At 41.6% G+C, this 20863-nt stretch overlaps 2 protein-coding genes across 9 annotated transcripts in view; one reads left to right on the forward strand and one right to left on the reverse strand.

The window, feature by feature from the left end:
* CENPP (centromere protein P) overlaps positions 1 to 20863 on the reverse strand; it is a 295833-nt gene that overhangs the window by 100702 nt on the left and 174268 nt on the right. Inside the window, exon 6 of one of the 5 annotated variants that reach the window (XM_063594331.1) lies at positions 16519 to 16829. The exons of the other annotated variants lie outside the window; for them this stretch is intronic. Coding sequence (XP_063450401.1) covers positions 16548 to 16829 — 282 coding nt within the window. The 3' untranslated portion in view covers positions 16519 to 16547. Of the gene's footprint in view, positions 1 to 16518; positions 16830 to 20863 lie in introns of those variants that run through there. 5 annotated transcript variants of the gene reach the window in all.
* Positions 1 to 20863, forward strand: part of ECM2 (extracellular matrix protein 2) — a 42738-nt gene that overhangs the window by 16973 nt on the left and 4902 nt on the right. For 2 of the 4 annotated variants that reach the window (XM_063594327.1, XM_055091778.2), the window contains 7 exons: positions 1770 to 1958; positions 4441 to 5022; positions 7529 to 7644; positions 9627 to 9762; positions 13971 to 14128; positions 17003 to 17142; positions 18602 to 18928. In XM_063594327.1, the coding sequence (XP_063450397.1) occupies positions 1770 to 1958; positions 4441 to 5022; positions 7529 to 7644; positions 9627 to 9762; positions 13971 to 14128; positions 17003 to 17142; positions 18602 to 18928 (1648 nt within the window). The remainder of the gene's footprint in view (positions 1 to 1769; positions 1959 to 4440; positions 5023 to 7528; positions 7645 to 9626; positions 9763 to 13970; positions 14129 to 17002; positions 17143 to 18601; positions 18929 to 20863) is intronic. The other 2 variants (XM_034967711.3, XM_063594328.1) reach the window with 1 other exon arrangement.

Below are 20863 nucleotides of genomic sequence, written 5' to 3' on the forward strand. Positions count from 1 at the left end.
ATTTGGTGAAAGGTAGGGATTCAGCTTCATTCTCTTGCTGGTGTTGTCCCAGCACTAGTTGTTGAAGATTGTTCTTTCCTCCACTGAATGGTCTTGACACCGTTCTTGAATTCTTGAAAATCAATTGTTCATAAATGTATGTCTGACTTTCAGTGTTCCATTGGCCTATACGTCTATGCTTATACTAGTATCACACTGACAAAAGCTGATTATCATATCTTTATAGTGAGCTTTTTGAAATCTGAAAGTGTGAGATCTCCAACTTTGTTCTTTTTTCTCAAGATTGCTTTGGTTATGTGGGATCAACTTTTCCATTTGAATTTAAGGATCAGCTTTTCCATTTCTGCAAAAAAAGGCCATGGAAATTTTGATAGAGTGTAGTGCTTTTGATAACCTGGAAGAAACTCATATGTGTATTTTTGTTCAGAGGAGGAATTGGGTAGGTGGGATTAGCCTATTGCAAGTATCCGAATGAGAGATGGGTAGGGCCTGAATTGGGCTGAGTTAGTGGTCGGGGAAAGGAGGGGACTAATGTGAGAGGCTCATTTGGGGGTGGAACTTGGGGACAGTGGCTCAGATGGAGGAAAGTTATCTGGAATGACACCAGGGTTGGAAGAAAAACATCCCCTCTAATATTCTCCTCAGCTTTCTAATGGCCTGCTTAGCTGATACACTTATCCACATATCTACAATCTTGTATGTAGGGAAATGAATATATGCACTGCATCATGCACTTTATTTGTTTATTTATTTATTTAGAGACAGTCTTGCTCTGTCATCCAGGCTGGAGTACAGTGGAACGATCTTGGCTCACTGCAACCTCCACCTCCTGGGTTCAAGCGATTCTTATGCCTCAGCTTTCTGAGTAGCTGGGACTTCAGGCATGTGCCACCATACTTGGCTAATTTTTGTATTTTTAGAGGAGATGGGGTTTCACCATGTTGCCCAGGCTGGTCTCAAACTCTTGGTCTCAAGTTACCTCAGACTCCCAAAGTGCTGGGATTACAGGCATGAGCCACCGTGCCCAGACAGTATTATACACTTTAAAAGGGTGAATATTATAGTATGTGAATCATATTTCAATAGCATAATAAACCATAAAAGACATAGCTCAGTGTCTCATTGAGAAGCACCACGGAAGCATGCTGTCTGGTTTCACCTATTCCCATGTGCATATCAAGGGTGGGCTGTGAGCTCATCATTAGTGCTAGCTCAGCTCTCTGGTCACATGAGGGAACTGGATTGGCTGGCGGCTTGGGAAGTCTGGTGTGGCCATACGATTTGCTTTGGTCAGTATAATTAGACACTTCAAGAGCTCATGTGTGATTTGTAACCTCACATTTCCACTACTGCAGTGATCAGGACAGCCTGCTTATAGATGAATCCTGAGTGAATATGATGAGCTGAGCCCCTGTGTCCCCACATTAGACACAAAGTATAAATGAAAAATAACTGAGATTTGGGGATTGTTTGTTGATGTTGTATAATTTAATCTATCCTGATGGATACAAAATGGAAGCGCAGTTCAGCCCCAAGTTACCATGAGGAGTTCACTCTTAGAGCCTACGTGAAAGGGCTGAGAGGAGAGCCTGTGAAAAGCATTTCAGCATTTCTTATGTCTATACGACATCTTTACCCTATACATGAATGCACATAGAATTCTATTCTTGTGTGGTTAGAGCAGTTTGACTTCACATTGTGTTTACTTCCATTCACAGTTGCTGATAATCACATAAGAAATTTAAATTTGTGCTTTTGTTTTCTTCTAGGAAAGAAGGGACACTGTTTGGTAAAGGGCATAACCATGTACAACAAAGCTGTGTGGTCGCCTGAGCCCTGCACTACCTGCCTCTGCTCAGATGGAAGAGTGCTTTGTGATGAAACCATGTGCCATCCCCAGAGGTGCCCCCAAACAGTTATACCTGAAGGGGAATGCTGCCCGGTCTGCTCTGCTACTGGTACAGAGATTTAGCTAAGCAAAATATCAGTGTGTGATTAATCTTTAACTTCCATTTGTTTTCGTTACTAATTTTAGATTAAAATTATGATACATTAGTCAGATCTGAGCACTTAAAATATTGGCAAAATGCTGATTAACATAGAAAATATCTGGGAAAATGTATGGTAGGGGATATAAATAATAGACTGTGGCTTTATAGTTCTAGCTCTATCAGATTCAGTAAACTTGGATGAGATTACATTCCACATTTGACTCTCAGCTTTAGAGATATGGTAACAGAATTTCTACAACAGATCCTGAATTCTTATTGCGTTAAGGGCTCTGCTTTGGTCTATATGTGCATTATCCCACTTAATCCAACGCAACGTGCCTTTATCACCTTGAAGCCAGGGTAAACAAAGGAAGAGTGATTTGCATCTAAAGAGAACAAAGCCCCAACCCTCTGGCTATACCCAACCACTCAAAGGCAGCACAGGAACCCACATCACTGCTTGGATAATCCCAGGAAAATGCAGAAAAAGTGTAGCCTGAAGCATGATTTTCTCATGTGGCACTTCTGTGTGCAGGAGATCACAGCACAGGTTTTGTTGGCTGCTCATGGACCCCTTCTCCAGTGAGGCTCATACCTGACTGAATGAAGGACCCTTGGGAGGGAGGCCCAGTCTCCTCTGAGAAAAGCCTAACCAACACCTTATGAAAATAAGCAAATAAATACTTGTTAAATAATTGGCTGGGAAGGGATAGGGACATCTTCTCTTGTCTATAACCAAGGTAGATTGCTCCCATGCACACAGATGATCACAGGGTAGGTGTCTACAAAAGTCTCCTTGCCAGGAAAAACTTTTGACTATTTAGAAATTGTGTTTTGTGTTATACTACCAAATATTTCACTAATATTTAAAAAGAGTTAGGAAAAAAGTGTTCAATGAAATGGATTCCTTGGAGTGAAATAAATACAAGTTTTACAAAGTAAGAGTCACAAATTCTCAGAAATTTTTTCAGAAGACTTGGAGTATTCTTGAAATGTAGTTATTTTGGAAAAATAAACTTGGATATACAGGAAGGATTTTAAATGTTTCAATATGATAGCTTTAGTTTCCTTTTACTAACTTTTTCCTATTCTTCTGCATGTTTTGCTAGAGATGTGAAAAAATAATTCACAGACTTTATAATACATACTGAATTGATATCTCAAGTAATTTCTCCAAATAATTATATTTCCTGAGTTCTTTTTGGGAGTAGTTTATATATAGTGTTAAATAAAAGTAGGCAGATGATTAAGTAAATTTTTAAATCTTGATGGAAGAAAATGTATGCACTCTGGCTGGGCACGGTAGCTCACACCTGTAATCCCAGCACTTTGGGAGGCTGAGGCGGGAGGATCACAAGGTCAGGTGTTCGAGACCAGCCTGGTCAACATGGTGAAACCCCATCTCTACTAAAAATACAAAAATTAGCCTGGCATGGTGGTGGGGTGCCTGTAATCCCAGCTACTTGGGAGGCTGAGGCAGGAGAATCGCTTGAACCCGGGAGGCGGAGGGTGCAGTGAGCCGAGATCATGCCACTGCATTCCAGCCTGGGCGACAGAGCAAGACTCCGTCTCGGGGGGAAAAAAAATAGTATGCACTGTGAAATCAGTTCTTCCTAGAACTGTTTACCCAGAGAGTGAATTTGAATCTAGTCTTTGTCATGTCTTCCCCACTTTCTGCCAAAGATTTAACAGCTAAATATAAATGTAGATTAACTGTCTACTATCATCTATTCTACTCCCACCATCATGGAAGGATAAACAGCACTCCTGGGCATATGTCTAAGTTAAAGCAACATCACTTAAGTCCAGAATGTCATTTGTAAGTCTCAGGTAGTAAAGATGATTTAAGTATAGAGTCTGGGACAGAGAAGGAGGAAAACTCTCTCTCTATAATTCTGAATTTCAGAGGATGATGTTATGATGCCACGGACAAAAATAATGACAAATCTATAAGCAAAAGTTGGTTTCACTGCTATAAGCAAGTAAAATATACACCTGTTTCACTTTTCTAATGTCTGGTAAACAGTCTGCAAATTCTCACATTAGCAATAGCCCCAGTGAACAGAACAGTATCTATTATAAAGGTATCACATCTGATTATAACACAATCTCACAACAGGATTGCTTACCATTTTGCCTCATGTGGCAATATTATTCCCTCCTTAGTCACCAGGTATCATGATATGTTAGCAAAAATAAGCATTAAGTTATTTAATATAAAAATTAGTATTAAGGCCCACAGGTGAATAAAATGTAACAGATATTACAAAATAGAAATAAAGTGACTATTAAAACTTTTTAAGCAAGAATTTCAAGGTGCATTTCATCTTTAAATTGCACTCAAATACTTGGAGGGAATAATATTTACTAACCTCATTTTCATTATGGTTTTTTCTTTTATTAATATCATCAACTTATCTCTGCTACCTCATCCTTGCGTGGTCATTAGTCTCCTATTCTCTACTCAGTGGTATAGCATTAAATGATAGAAATGAATTTTCTGGTGATTCTTCAGAACAAAGAGAACCTACCAATTTACTTCATAAGCAACTGCCACCTCCTCAGGTGGGAATGGACCAAATAGTAAGAAAAGAAGCACTTCAATCTGAGGAGGATGAAGAAGTGAAAGAAGAAGATACAGAGCAAAAGAGAGAGACCCCTGAATCTAGAAATCAGGGGCAACTTTACAGTGAGGGGGACAGCAGAGGAGGAGACAGAAAGCAGAGGCCTGGAAAGGAGAGAAGGCTGGCACACCAGCAACAACGCCAAGGAAGGGAGGAGGAGGAGGATGAGGAGGATGAGGAGGAGGAGGGTGAGGAGGGTGAGGAGGATGAGGAGGATGAGGAGGACCCGGTAAGAGGAGATATGTTCCGAATGCCCTCTCGATCCCCGCTTCCTGCTCCTCCCAGAGGCACACTGCGCCTGCCAAGCGGGTGCTCTCTGTCCTACAGGACCATCAGCTGCATCAACGCCATGCTTACCCAGATACCACCGCTGACAGCACCACAGATAACAAGTCTGGAGCTCACTGGTAAGAGATGATGACTTCTGCTTTATTTTGTGCTTTAAAAGTAAATGACTCTTAGCAGCTGGGCACGGTGGCTCACGCCTATAATCTCAGCACTTTGAAAGGCTGAGGTGGCCAGATCACCTGAGGTCAGGGGTTCGAGACCAGCCTGGACAATATGGTGAAACCCCATCTCTACCAAAAATACAAAAATTAGCCGGGCGTGGTGGGGCATGCCTGTAATCCCAGCTACTCAGAAGGCCGAGGCAGGAGAATCGTTTGAATCCAGGAGGCGGAGGTTGCAGTGAGCTGAGATTGAGCCACTGTTCTCTAGCCTGGGCACTTGAGCGAGACTCCATCTCAAAAAAAAAAAAAAAAAAAAAAGTAAATGACTCTTAGCCACATGCAGTTGTATACACTTGTAGTCCCAGCTACTCAGTAGGCTGAGGTGGGGGAATGGCTTCAGCCCAGTAGTTTCAGACTAGTCTAGGCAACAGAGCGAGATCCTGTCTCTTAAAAAAAAAAAAAAAAAAAAGTGAACGATTCTCATTGCTCTGTGAAGACTGTATTTTAATTTCATCCTAAAAATTGATCCTGAATAGACTAATTTCATAATCTTCAAATATATAAACTTTGCAGAAGAGATAGCTGTTTACTGCAGAATAGCAGTTAGGTATAAAGCAAACTCCTCCAAATCAAATGATGATTTCCTACTGATGTTTCTTAAAAATCAGCTTTAATGAGGTATAATTTATATGTAGTAAAACTTATTTTTAGTATATAGTTCTGAGTTTTGACAAATGCACATAGTCATGTAACCACCACCAAAATTAAGATATAGGACATTCTATCACTCCCCAAAATTCCTTGTTTCCCCCTCCACCAGTCACTGGCCACCACAGAACACTGATCTGTTTTCTGTCTCTACAGTTTTGCCTTTTCCAGAGTGTCACATAAATGGAATCATACAATACATAGCCCTTTCAGTCTGGCTTCTAATGTTTTTGAAAGCCACCCATTTTGTTTTGTGTATCAGTAGTTCATTCCTCTCTTCTGCCAAGTAGTGTTCCATCATGTGGATGGGGCAGGGTTTCCTATCAGTTAAACGTCATCTGAGTTGTTTCCAGTTTGGGGTGATTATGTATAAAGTTGCTATAAATATCCACGTACAGATGTTTGTGTGGACCTAAGTGTTCATTTCTCTAGGGCAATGCCCAGGAGTGGGACTGCGGATATGGTAAATACATGTTTAAGTTTATAAGAAAATGCCCCACAGTTCTCTAAAGTGGCTGTTCCTTTCCCACCTGCATGCTGGGGAGCTCCTGCCTCTCTGCAGCCTGCCCGCACTTGGTACTGTCAGTTGTTTTTTCCCTTCGTTTTTGACATTCTAGAGGGAATGTGGTCATCTAGACCTTCTGCCCATGTTTCCATAGGACCACCAGGGAGGGCTCTGAGTGGAACAACAGCAGGACCAGGGAGAGGCTGGCTGGTGGGGACACTTTGGGTGCTGGGAGCAGCAGGAGCATTCGTCTGGGTAATGAGGCCCCCATGCCAGGGGTGGCCCTGGAGATGCTGGGGTGAGGGAAGCTGAAAAGGTCAACACATTTGTGCAGAGATGGCCATCTGTGACAGCACACTGCCAGTGTCAAACATAATAGAAGCTTCCATGGCCTCTCTGACAAAGGATTTCATCCTACTTTCATATGATCACCTAAGGAACTCCTCTCATGCTCAGGAAAGTCCCTTCCTCCTGTGGCCTATACACCAGGTATGCTCTGCCCTAAGAAAACCCCATTTGTGAAAGTCTAAAGCCTTGGAAAAGATAAATGACCCATGCTGAGCTACACTGTTATGGTTTTATAAGAAGGTCACCACGTGGCTTTTATGGTATGTACTACTGGTATGCTCACTTTCTGGGTTTAAAAATTGACTACTGAACTTAACTAAATGTTAAAACAAAAACCTATAAAATTAAAGCATACAGGAACCTTTGTAGATTGAAGCCGTAGAGGCATAACATTAGATCTGAGAGAGTCTGGGAGATGATCTCCCCAAGCTTCTTATGCAGAGATGGAGACAGGCTCAGAGGAGGTGAGTGATTGGCATGAGCATTCATGGACAAAAACAGAGGCATGTTTCTAGTCCAGGAAAATGGCTATGGGAAAATATGAAGAATAAAAATCAGTTTCTGTGTAACCTTCCACACCTTTGTTGTAAATGTACAATGTTACCAGTACTCTCCAGCAGACCACATTCTGGCTGTGTTAAGCACCTTCATCTAAACCATGATATATTTAGAGCTTGATGAATCCTTAGAGAGAAAATGTCAACTATGTTAAACCATCTATTTCCAGCTTGTTACTTTTCTGAACATGCTTTGGTTATATAATATATATTCTGTCCTTGTTCTGAGTATTGCTTTCTCCTCCAGACAAAGCTCTCTCTTGATATCTATGCACACATGCCCATACATGTGTGTACATGTATGTATATGCACACATGCCTAAAACATAACCGCTGTGTGTCCTAGGCAATTCCATCGCCTCCATCCCAGATGAAGCATTTAATGGATTACCAAATTTGGAAAGGCTTGATCTGAGCAAAAATAATATCACTTCTTCAGGCATAGGTCCAAAAGCATTCAAGGTAAATACATGCTCTGATTTGTCTATTTGGACGAATGGCTTCACTATGACTTGCATTGGTTGGAGATGGGGAAGGGAGGAAAAGGAAAATGCTTCTAAATGGTAGTCTTCTTCTAAGAAAGTTTCCTCTCTGATGTCCCTAAATTGAATTCAAGTTTTCCCTTGAATATAGTTTACTATTTTACATACTTTTAGCTTTGCTGTAAGGACACCAACAATAGCATCAGTGACAAAAGTAATGATTTTAATTTATGGAGTAGTTTCTTCCCAAGTAACTGAAAACATGCTAAAATCTGGTCTTTTAGCATCTGAAGTATTTTCTGGAAACAAATTGAGCCTATCTGGAACCTCTGTTAACATTTTTCAGGCCAGCAAGACACTGCTTCCTTTTTTTGTGTGTGCAATGAACAAAACCTGATGGAGGATACTTTGGCAGAAGGGGGTTCTGGAAAAACAAATAGGCTCATATAAAAATTAGGGATAGCTTGGGAAAGAAGAGGGAAAGAGAGAGAACAGGAAACAGCACAGAGTAAACCTTTGAAAGATACAGATTGGACTAATTATATATTTAAAAAAAAAAAAAAACAGGCCAGGCACAGTGGCTCATGCCTGTAATCCCGGCACTTTGGGAGGCCAAGATGGGCGGATCATGAGGTCAGGAGTTTGAGACCAGCCTGGCCAACATGGTGAAACCCCGTCTCTACTAAAAATACAAAAAATTAGCCGAGCGTGGTGGCATGCACCTGTAGTCCCAGCTACTCGGGAGGCTGAGGCAGGAGAATCGCTTGAATTCGGGAGGCGGAGGTTGCAGTGAGCCGAGATCGCGCCATTGCACTCCAGCCTGGGTGACAGAGGAAGACCCTGTCTCAAACAACAAAAAGGAGAAAAGAAGAGAGAATTCAAGGAATTTCAGAGCCAAGAGAAAAGGGGTTTATGTTTGTAAACAAAAACTCATAAATGTGTGTGTTTGAAAAGCCAAAAATAAAGCACACTATATTCCACTAAATGAAACTGTTACTCCCTTGGGCAGTCTTCTGGGTCTTCCACCCACTCTTCAGACAAAGCACTGGTCTCTTCTATTCTCATTTCCTGTTTCTTATCTGGAGTCTAGGCTGGCAGATAAAAGGGTTCTACATTCACACCCTAGATCTACTTCATGCTATCCATCCTTCTTCTAGAAAATGGCTAGCATTAGGGGGTCCTTTTCCTATTTGTCCAAGAGAAAAATATTGTAAGAGATTACCTCCTTTTCTTGCTTTGGAATTCTCTGTCCCATTCCGAAACTGTTGAAATTTGAATATGATCACTGCAGAAGTGAATCATTCCATGGGACTTTACTAAAACCTACCCAACTACAGGTCCCCACTTGTGGTGGTACAGGCTATGTTTGACCAATGAACACACAACTACAAATGTGAAAAAGACACTTTTCCAGACAGTCAACTGGATGCCATATTGGAATGGCTTGTGATATCTGTAGTCCTTGGTTTTGAAAAATTTCCACAGTAATTAGTGTTATTTTATGACCTTTCTGGAGTAGATAAAAAACTGAGGTTTACAAGTATGTTTAAAGGATTGATTGCTATCTTAATTGTTAGCATCCATGACAGCTTCAGATTACTGCATGATTTCATAAAATTTCTGTCTATTGCTGTAAAGGTGGAAACCTAAGATCTAGCAAGAATGACCAATCCAGTAGTTATGGCAGCTTTCTCTCACTTTCTAAAGCTGCAATATAAACGTGGTGAGTAAGCTACAAAATAATCAAATGTAGTCTGCTGAAAATCCCTGAGAATCAATGCTATTACCAGGATCAATATCAACCTGGCAGGGGGAATAAGGGGTTTGCTGTGTGGCCTGGACATTACTGTCTAAGCCTAAGGAAGGATAGGTTTGTGAGACTTTTAGTCACGACCATTATATGAAATGTGACTGCACAGCTGTGACTAGATAAAAAAGTAACTTTGAGATTTGCTTTTTAAGCTTCTGAAGAAGTTAATGCGTTTGAATATGGATGGAAATAATTTGATACAGGTTCCTTCACAATTGCCATCTACATTAGAAGAACTTAAAGTCAATGAGAACAATCTTCAGGCTATCGATGAAGAAAGTTTATCAGGTATTTAATATTTGTTTTTCAATGATATGCTTCCTTATAATCTTTCCTATATAGTCCTGTAGAAATTTTATTTACTGTATTGCCAAATGAATAAATAGTAAATATTTTTAGGTCACTTAACCATTTGAGTTGATAAAACTTCTTTTAACTATTGACTGGTAAAACGTAAAATGAATTTTAAACTGCCTATTGTCTTTGTACCTTACCCATGAATAACATTGTTTCTCAATGATTCCAGGTTCTTATTATTCACAAGGCAATAAATTTACTACAAATCCAAAATATCTGAAGAATTACGCTAAATATTCCCTGCACTGCCGTGTGTTTTGTGTTATGGATCGACAATTTTGTCGGTTCTTCGTAGCGACTAACCAGTGCCATGTTTGTTGATTGGATCTCCTTTATCACTCTGATGGTCAACAGACCCCACCCACAACTCTTGCTGCCTCCATACACCTTGCTATTTTCATTTATCATGTGTTGGAACCTAAAAACAAAACTAAGCACATGGGAATTATGCATGAAATATGAATAAATGGGCACTGCATATGCGGCTGAGATGCTGTCCTACAGAGAAAGCACATGCTCTTCATGGTATTAACTTTGACTTTGGCAATTTTCTGCCTGAGAGGGCTTGGGCTGGAACTTCTGTACTCATATGTCACTGAAGTCCTGCTAACTCCACACCCCACGGCATGTGGATGCAAGGCTCCCACCATGGCCTAGCTTTCTGACAGCCTTTAGTGAGCGTGCCCCATGTTCTGTGCACTCGACATTGCTGGAAATGGCCCCTCTTCTGCTTGTTTCGGGACTGTGCTAGACAGCTGAAGTTGTCATATTGTGACTCTGTATAGAAGAGGCTTTATCACATTTTACTTTTCATGAATTCTAGCTAATGCCTTTGATTGTACTGTGTACTTTTTTGAGACAAGGACTGCCTACCTTTTCTTTTTATCTTCCTAATAGTCTAGCATAGATCTTGAGGTACAGTGCTCAACACTGTCTGTTTCCTTGCTTTGAAACATATTATGTTTTTATTTATTATGTTATTTATTAAACAAAGCCTTTAAAGGAATAAAACAATTCAATTATTTCCTGTAGCTCCCAAAAAACTTCACAGGAACAAAACACTTCTGGTATTGAGAAAAGAACAATAATAATGAGAATTGCCAAATCTGAGGATTAGTTATGGAAATACTCAATTTCCAGATGGATTTCAGGACACACAGAAAAACATTAATAAACACAAATTTTGATGCAGACTGCCAAATGGGAAAGACATTAGAAAATTCAGTTTCTAACCGCTGAAGACCAAAGGGTGTCAGCAATTTAGAACAACTGTACTAACAGGCTGTATATGAACTATAAGTCAGTCACACTTTTAGTTGGGTTATCAAAACGAGATGTTATAAAACATGCACTCCTGATTGTGAAGGTGCTTTCACACACCCCTGGAACTGCCTTCCAGAGTACTCTTCTCCTCCCTCACTCACAAATGCTTCTAGATTCCCAGAGTCTTGACAGGAAGCCAGGGTGAACGGGCTGTCTGCCTGCCTTTCTTAGCCCACCTTTCTCCACAGTCCGAGCACCCGAGGAGCCTCGGCCCCATGCCGGCAGTGCTTCTGTCCTCCGGCTCAGATACCCCCGGCTGCACTCCCTGGGTGGGCTGAGTTCTAAGAGCTACTGCAGTACTGGCCCCTCGGGTGCTGGGCTCCCCATGGCTGGGAGTCCTGATGCTGTGGATGGTCAGGCTGGCTGCCAGGAGTGCTGTGAGGGCACCCTGCTTCTGTGTGGAAGCAGGTGGCCCACTGCTCTCCTGTCATCTGTCTTGGGGTGGCTCCTCACTCATGACCTTTCAGATTATAGCTCCAGAGAGGGGGAAGGAGGGCACTCCAGGGAGAGAAAACAGCACAAAGATGCAAATAAATGAGACAATTTGGGATACTGTGGGAGCTGCAAGCAGGCACGGTGAAGGTGAAAGGCAGGCAAAGAGCAGCACAAGGGGCTGCACACACCTTGCTGAAGGGCAGGGAATTTACCTGCAGGAGGAGCAGAGTCCACCTGAGATGTGCACACGTGTTATGGAGAAAGGGAAGGACTTACAATTGAGAGAGAGGTGTGAAAGGTGGAGGGAGGGACAGCTGAGGAAAACCAGGCACGCTTTAAAAGCATTTTTGTTGTCACTAATGACTGAAACAACTAAATCAGGAGCCCTGGAGGCTGCTCTAGTGGATGACCATGTGATGCTGCCTGCCAGGAACATCGAGGCACCTGCCATGTCCACAGCCTGTCATGGTACCACCCACCATGGAAGACTTCCTGTTTCCTGTCCATGAATCCTTTCAACATCCACCTCAAGTCTCACCTACAACAAACGTTCTCTAGCTCCATCCTATTTCCTGTTACCTCCTATTTCCTATATATACCAGAGAATAATTGCAAAAGAAAACACAGCGTCCTGAATTTGCACTGTTTCTCTCTTTTTCTCTCAGTCATGTAATGGCCACTAGTTCATTTCTGTTATCTATTTTTCAATGAAAAACTTCCACTGCATTTCAAAACTTCACCTATGTACTAGAGAAAGATGTCAGATTCTCAGTACCTTTAGTTTTGGAAATGAAAGAGAATATGAGGAAATATAACCACTTATCCCAATTTACTGGCTGGCCTGGCTACTTCCTGTTGCTCAGCACTTCCATTAATCCTGAGCACCACCACCAGGTTAACCTTTGTAAAATGTGGCCCTTGTCCTGCCATCCCCATCTTGCTGCCTAGAGAATGAGAGCCAGACGTTGTTGTCCAGGGTGCAAAGGCCCTCCCAGAATTAGCTGAGTGTGGTGGTGGGGGCCTGCAATGCCAGCTACTCGGGAGGCTGAGGCAGGAGAATTGCTTGAACCCGGGAGGCGGAGGTTGCAGTGAGCCAAGACCACGCTATTGCACTCCAGCCTGGGTGACAGAGCAAGACTCTGTCTCTAAATAAAATAAAATAAAATTTTAAAAATGTAAAAAAAGGCCCTCCCAGTGTACTTCTCTCTGAGCACCAACCTTCACTCCACTGTGCACAGCCACTCCAGGGCTAGTCTCCTCTCCCCCTGAGCAAACCCACATGGTCTTTCACCTACATGTGCTCAGCTGGCTATTTCAGCTTGGAAGTTCCTCCTATTTCTATCTAAATCTTTCTGTCTGTAGGAGCCTGGCACTTTCATACCACTCACATCTACACTGCTTTTTCTTCTTTTAATCTTCCAGCATTTATTATTTCTCTTCCTGATGCAACTGTCTTTGCTGTTGCCTAAGAGCAGAACTGAGTCCCACATGGCATTCGGTGCAATGCCCATGAAGGGGGTTGAATAGAAAACATCCCCTAATCTGGGAATTTTGGCCACACCCTGAGCCTCTGACTCAGATGCCTTTGGGTATTATCATTGCTGAGCTGTCCATTTTGCAGCACAGAACTTCCATTTGACCTGGATCATACCACTCCTGAGACTAGTAGAAACAAAGTAGAAAAAATTTGTTTGTATAAAGGCCTTTCTTGCTAGTTCAATCTGAATGCATGGAGAATTTTTGATCATCATTCTTTCAAAGCTTCCATTTGGCTGCACTCTGTGCCAACAAGTGAGTAACTATGATGGGAATTCACTGTTCTGGTTTACTTCTGACTCCCTTGTTCAGAGACTGAGGGTGAGCCAGGGAAAGTGTTCTTTTCTGTGTCCTAGAAAAAGAAATCATTCATTGCATTAAACTTCTACCCACCCCATTGCCTATTATGCTGCCACTTCATACATCTATGTCTTTGCAATGTTTCCAATGACTGTCCACAACTTTCTATTCCTTTCCTACCTGAATTCCAAATCCCTGTTCAGCCACCACAATTTCTATGGAAACTCCTCTGCCTCTCTTTCCTATCTCCCTCCCTCTCTTCTCTCTTGCTTCTGTTCCTTACACATATTGTTAGCACCTAGCATTTCAATGATTTTTTTCGGGTCTGCCTCACTACTGGACCATGCATTTAGTTCTGGTTGAATTGAGCATCTGGGATGTACAAAGTACTTAAGAAAAGGTTTTATAGGAGGATACAAAGGTTTAAAAAAAACTGTATTTGCTCTCCAAATAAACCGGCCATTTCACATGACATTTCAAAAGGCTACAAAAATTTGCATGGTTTTTCAATTATCCTAATATTCTAATACTTTTATTTTTTATAGACTTAAATCAGTTGGTCACCTTAGAATTGGAAGGAAACAATCTCAGTGAAGCCAATGTCAATCCTTTAGCTTTCAAACCTTTGAAGAGCCTAGCCTACTTGCGTCTGGGAAAAAATAAATTTAGAATTATACCGCAGGGTCTTCCTGGTTCTATTGAGGTAACAATATATTTTTTTAGTGTTTTAAATGTATTATATTTGAAATATGGTACACTACAACAAAATATATTTTAAGACTATTGTGATGTAAATTAAACTCTAGTTTCATGCTGTATACAGAATTTCCTATAATTTAAGCATTGTTTCTTCTTCAAGCAATACAAAATTCTGAATCGAAATTATAATTACTAGTAGAGACACCTGATACAGTGAAAAATGGTACTTCTGATAGCTCTTGGGGGAAATGGGAGAAAGGAATTGAGAATTTAAATGAAACCACAACTTCCATGAGGTACTCTGACTCTCAAGACAGTGTAAACTGCCCCAATCTAGAAATGTGACGCTTATCACAGAAGCTCAAACAGGTATTAACCGTAACAGAGTGTCCACTCACAAATTCCAGGCAAAACCACAGACACTCTGACCTAACAGTAACTTGCATGGATACAAGTGTTGTACAAAGAAGGCCTCTGACTGTTTCAGCAACTCTGTAGCTTACAAGTTTTCACCCAGTTCCTACCAAAACTGTCCTGTGACTAACTCCAGGCCCCAAACCCCAGCCTTGCTTCATTATCCTCTAGAGATGCCCCACAGGTCCCCAGATGTGTGGTCTCCTTGCTGCAGGATGTGCTCCTGGGGGTCTTTGGCTGATGAATGTCAACACCCCTCATTTCCTGCATTAAAAACACTGAGGTGGACCGTGCAGTGGCTCACGCCAGTAATCCCAGCACTCTGGGAGGCTGAGGCAGGAAGATGGCTTGAGGCCAGGAGTTTGAGAGTAGCCTGGGCAACATAGTGAGACCTTGTCTCTAAAAAATATAAAAAAAAAAAAATAGCCAGTCATGGTGGTGCACACCTGTAGTCGTAGCTGCTCAGGAGGCTGAGGTGGAGGATCACTTGAGCCCAGGAGTTTGAGGCTGCAGTAAGCTAGGATCGTACCACTACACTCCAGCCTGGGCAACACAGAGAGACCCTGTCTCTACAAACCACACCCCACCCTGCCCGCCAAAAAGAACACTGAGGTCCAGAGAGTCTATACATACTGGCAGACCCCATGGGAACCCAGGTTTCCTTACTAAGCTCCGTTTCTCCTAGACCACATGATCATCCAGCCAGAAGTCAGGATGGAGCATTCTCCGGCTGCAGCCCCAGCAAGCCAGAAAAGAGGGTCATCTATTGTGATCTTATGTGGCTGTCATGGCTACCACCCTTCCTCTTCTTCCTATTTCCAGATTAAGTGACAGAGTTATGTAACACTGACATTTATCAGTAGGCTGGCTTTCCATCAGAATCTCCTGGGTTCTTAAGAAATACAGACTCTTGGACCTACCCCAGATATGCTAAGTCAGATTCTTTGTGGGACAGGGCCAGAAATGAATAATTAAAAAATTAAAATTTAAATAGATAATGCATACACATGTTAAAACACATACATACACAATGAGGATAATACAAAAGAGCAATCTGCCCCACTGTGAGCCTGAGCTTCCCATACTGACTTCTCTCTCTCCAGAGGGATCCACTCCTACCAGTCTGGAAAGCACTGGGCATACAAGCGCACAAATGCGTGGCACATACTACAAATCCTTCTAAAGCCACTGCTGTACACCTGCCTCACTTAACCATGCAGCCTCAAGGCTGTCTCATGTCATTCTTTCCTACAGCTGCAGAGTTTTCAACATATGGACAGGTGTGCCAGGATTTATTTGACTAGTCTCTTACTGATCTAGCTCACCTCCTAAATACATATGCAGGTAAAAGCAAAAAGTTGAAAATTGCTTTACTAATTTCTAACAAATACCAAAATTAACAAAGAGGGAAATTCTCACAGGTGGAATAGAAGGTGACACTAAAGATATATGCCAGTTTTACCTCTGAATTCTAACAAGAGAACAAGGAGAATTTTTATAATGCAGATCCTTTAGTGAAAAACTCCCTCTAATGCCAACTAAACTTAACTTGAAGGCAGCTAGCTATTAAAAACTTATTAACAGTTCTAGAAAACTTCTCCTTGGTTGTAAATTAAGGCTCTTAATTAACTTTAATTAATTATAACAAAAGCAAATCTAAAAACATGAGCCTAAAATATTATAGACCACATGAAATAGTAGGAAACAGGCAGCCTGGGAGCTGGAGGCTCGGCTAGGACAAGCCCCTCTCAGCATTAGTCATGTAACCATGGGTGGGCTTCCCTGTCTCTCCAGGCCCAACTTAACTCCACTGGTAAGTAGAGATAAAAATATCTGTCTACTTTTCAGAGTTTTTAAGCCCAAATGAGATAATTTATGTGAATAAGTATTATAAAATAGAGAGCCTTGTATAATTATTTTGGTATGCCATTTCTTGCAACATATTATAGCTAATACATTTTAAATAAAATTCATTTGATTCCATAACCATGGCAGTGTGTTTTATTTTACTAATTAGTTATAAAATTTGACAACTTTCCTGTAATTCCAGCACTTTGGGAGGCCGAGGCGGGTAGATCACTTGAGCTTAGGAGTTCGAGACCAGCCTGAGCAACATGGTGAGACCCTGTCTCTACAAAAAATACAAAAATTAGCCAGGCTTCGTGGCGCATACCTGTAGTCTCAGTCACTTGTGGGACTGAGGTGGTAGGATCACTTGAGCCTGGGAGGTCAAGGCTGCAGTGAGCCGTGTTTGTGCCACTGCACTCCATCCTGTGTGACAAAGTGAGACCCTGTCTCAAAAAAAAAAAAAAGACAACTTAAAAATATGAGCTTACTTGAAAGAGCAGTAAGACTCTTTAGATAATACTAATGATAATAGTCTATGTCACTATTTTAGTCTCCATGAAATTGAATGTATCAACTAACACAAAAGAAAAATAATAGTCTTTTCTCTTAATTATAGGAATTATACCTAGAAAATAACCAAATTGAAGAAATAACTGAAATTTGTTTCAATCATACCAGAAAGATCAATGTCATTGTACTACGTTATAACAAAATTGAAGAAAATAGGATTGCTCCTTTAGCCTGGATAAATCAAGAGTAAGTACATGCTACAATTTAAATTTTATTGAACTATTTCTTCCTCTCGCTATTATTAAACAGAGTATGGAAACTGGGAATGGGATAAGTGAGGGAGGTGACGATACTGAAGGGCTCGGAGACAGAATCGTTTCTTAGTGAACCCTTACCCTATCCCCAAAGTGGGCTACTTCATGCAGTTTCCAACCTGTGCACTGCATGACTGGTGTTAGGATTATTGCAGTAACTACTGTTGTTGTCACCATACTGCATACTGGACACCCTATCATATGCCAAGTGCTGAGCTAGCAAGAACTGAGCCCTAGCTGTCTGACTTCGAGGTCTGCCCACTAGTGGTCAAATGCCACTCTAGCTCTGTCTACCTCACAGGTTGTCAGGAGGTTTGAATGAAGGATTATTCCCCTGCACACAGTGAGAAAGAAATCTGCCATACTCCTTCTCCTCATCATCATTAGGTGGAAGCACCAGGCTCCAGAGCCCAGGCCTGTTCTCCTACACTACACAGCTTTCTTTTCTCCAAACTATTTCTTCACCTCAACTCTTACAAAATAGACTGAAGAATGCTTGGCCTAACAGTGCAGGCCAAAAGTAGACTCTGTCTTCCTGGACAAAAATCAGCAGCCTCTGGCTATAGCTTTCAGTGAAGGGGGAGGGAGTCAGAAGCAAGCCCTGCAGCAAATCCAGCAGACAACTGGGATCTGGGATTGCGTGTCCTGGAACTATGTGCCTAAGTAGCACAGCCTGGGACACGTGTCATTCAGAAGCAGGATGGAGAGGCCAATTGGGCTCAGCAGCATGTGGCACTGAGCCCACTGTAGGCAGAGAAGTCTTCATCAGGTGAAAAGAGGGCGTGGGGCAGAAGCCTTAGGAGACTCAGGTGGGGTTCCTGAAACAAGCCAGTGAGTTCACCACGTTCCCCAGATCTTCTAGATGATTAACAGCATTTTCTAGATTCCCTCAGGCTCGCCTCAAGTCCCAGGTGTGCCAGGTCATCAAATCAAATGTGGAATGAAAATGTAGGGGAAGGGGAACCACAACAAGCCAAAACAAACCAAACTTCCTTGCTGGAACCAGAGACAACTTTACAGATAGGCATTTAGATGCATGCTGGGATTCACGGGATTTCATTTTGGATTCAACGCATCAACCGTACAGATATTTTAGTCTTTGGGCCTCAGTATTGCCTCTAGGGATATGAGTTTTTCCCTCCTAGTCTTTGATGCTCCTCTCGCATGGACTCACATAGCTGGGAGGCAGTATGGCACCCTGGTAAGGACATGCAGCTTGGTGCAAGAGACTAGGGCTGGCTATACCTGGAAAAGTTCCTATTTGGAATCATCACTACAAACTGGGTGCTTATAGGAAAATGGACCAGCATCAAGACTGGCCTTATCAAAATTTAGAGCTGATGATCACCATCCTGATGTCCCTACCCTGTTTACTTTTTTCTTTGCTGCAGAAATCTAGAATCCATTGATCTCTCCTTCAACAAGCTCTATCACGTCCCGTCCTATCTACCCAAGTCCTTGCTGCACCTAGTACTCCTTGGGAACCAGATTGAACGGATCCCTGGCTATGTGTTTGGCCACATGGAACCAGGCCTGGAATACTTGTACCTGTCATTTAACAAACTTGCTGATGATGGCATGGACCGTGTCTCCTTCTATGGGGCCTATCATTCCCTGAGAGAATTATTTCTGGATCACAATGACTTAAAATCTATACCACCTGGGATACAAGAAATGAAAGCACTACATTTTCTGAGGCTGAACAACAACAAGATACGGTAAATTTTGGCTTTTTCAAGTATCTGTTTAAATTTTGGTTGGCAAAATATATGATAAAACAACCATGACATGATCTCTGGGATTTAGGTTAAGGGAAAAAAAAAATGGTGCTAAGGGGTTGGATTAAACAAGATTGGCAAATGTTAGTAATTACTAAAGGTGGATGACAGGTATGTGAGGATTCATTATAAGCTTTTCCTACTTTTGCACATGTTTATAAATTTCCATAGTTAAAACATCTTTTGGCCAGGTGCAGTGGCTCACGCCTGTAATTCCAGCACTTTGGGATGCCAAGGCGGGCGGATCACCTGAGTTCAAGAGTCTGAGGCCAGCCTGGCCAACATGGTGAAACCTCGTTTCTACTAAAAATACAAAACTTAGCAGGGTGTGGTGGTGCGTGTCTGTAATGCCAGCTACTCAGGAGGCTGAGGTGGGAGAATTGTTTGAACCTGGGAGGCAGAGGTTGCAGTGAGCCGGGATGGTGCCACTGCACTCCAGCCTGGGTGACAGAGTGAGACTCCATCTCAAAAAAAAGATTAACAGATTATTATATATAACACTTAGAACTTTAGAGAGAGGTTCAAATGAGTCTTCAAAGCAATAGATTATGTTACTACTCCCACCTCCATGTGTAAATAAATAAAACTAATCTATAAAGCATAAAACCTAAATATATGCTAAAATTAAAACTGCTTCTATCTAGTTTTTTCTGAAGTCAGATTTCTGAATACATTTATTGAGACTCACTTTCCCTACTTTTGGGAACACATTTTTCTGCATGTGTTCAGCTTATATACTGAATCATCACTCCTGCCTAGATGGCATGAGTGTCTTGAGAATTAATCCAGAATATTTTGTTAGTAAGGTCTTTATCATTGGCAGTGAGGGAGACAATAACCTTGTTGTTCTGTCCCTGAGAATTATGCCTCTTAGTCTTTCCCCTTCTCTAAAAGTCCAAATAAACTAAATGCCTACAAAGACAAAACAAAAACACAGAAAAGTTCGTGTTTTTAAAGGTACTGGAGGAAGAGATGGGGGTTTGGGAAGGCTTTGTAAAATTCAGTTTCAAAATTTTTTGGCAAAAATACTTCACAGGTTGTGCCATATGCTTCATACTGCATTGCATCAGAAGGCGTCTAATGTTTGTCCCACCTTTTTTGATTCTAAAATTGATCACTGGATTGAGGTGGTCATAGCCTGGTATCTCCTAAGACAAACTTACTCCTCCATCATTGAACCAATGGTTTCACTCACAGATGAATGTTGTTTGAATTCTTATTTCATTAGGGGTAACAAAATGATGAATTTCTATTTTTGCCATGCTTCTCATGCTCATTAGCTGGAATTCCTCTGTAAAAAATTTTTTGCTCATCAACTAGGGCTGCTTTGTCACTTTGAAAGGCAAGAAAAAAGCTCAGTTCTTTCCTTTAAACCACCAGTGGGAGTAAGAAGTTGGAGCCTGAATGTTTTTGCTTTATTTTGTTTTAGGGTTCTCTCTTTTTCTGGTGAATCAATATATACTTAGGCTTTCATGTAAGCAGTTATGTTTCAATCAATTGCAGTCATCTGGACAATGGTCGCCATTCAAACTGGCTCTTGTGTCTGCTCACTTGCTTTTGGGCACACGTGGGCCTCAGGCTTACTTTCTGCATTACCTACTGCAGACCTTCCTCCAAAGAGCCTGGCCTCTTTCTTTGGGGAATAGTATTGAGAAGCCCCAAGTGGGAACGAGACGTGGTCCTTTCAATTGTGTTGCTATTGTTTTGAGGCCTTTCAGTGGACTGCCAGGAAATTCCGTATTTTGAAAAGAAAGTAAGTTCAGACTGACATTCCCAAATCAAATTTAACATAATTGAATATTCCTTTTATTAAAACTTGTTTCTCTTACACTGAAAATCTAGGTTCCCAACAATATTAACTTGGATGATCCTACA

The sequence above is a fragment of the Pan paniscus genome, chromosome 11, assembly GCF_029289425.2.
Source record: "Pan paniscus chromosome 11, NHGRI_mPanPan1-v2.0_pri, whole genome shotgun sequence".
Classification (NCBI taxonomy): Eukaryota; Metazoa; Chordata; class Mammalia; order Primates; family Hominidae; genus Pan; species Pan paniscus.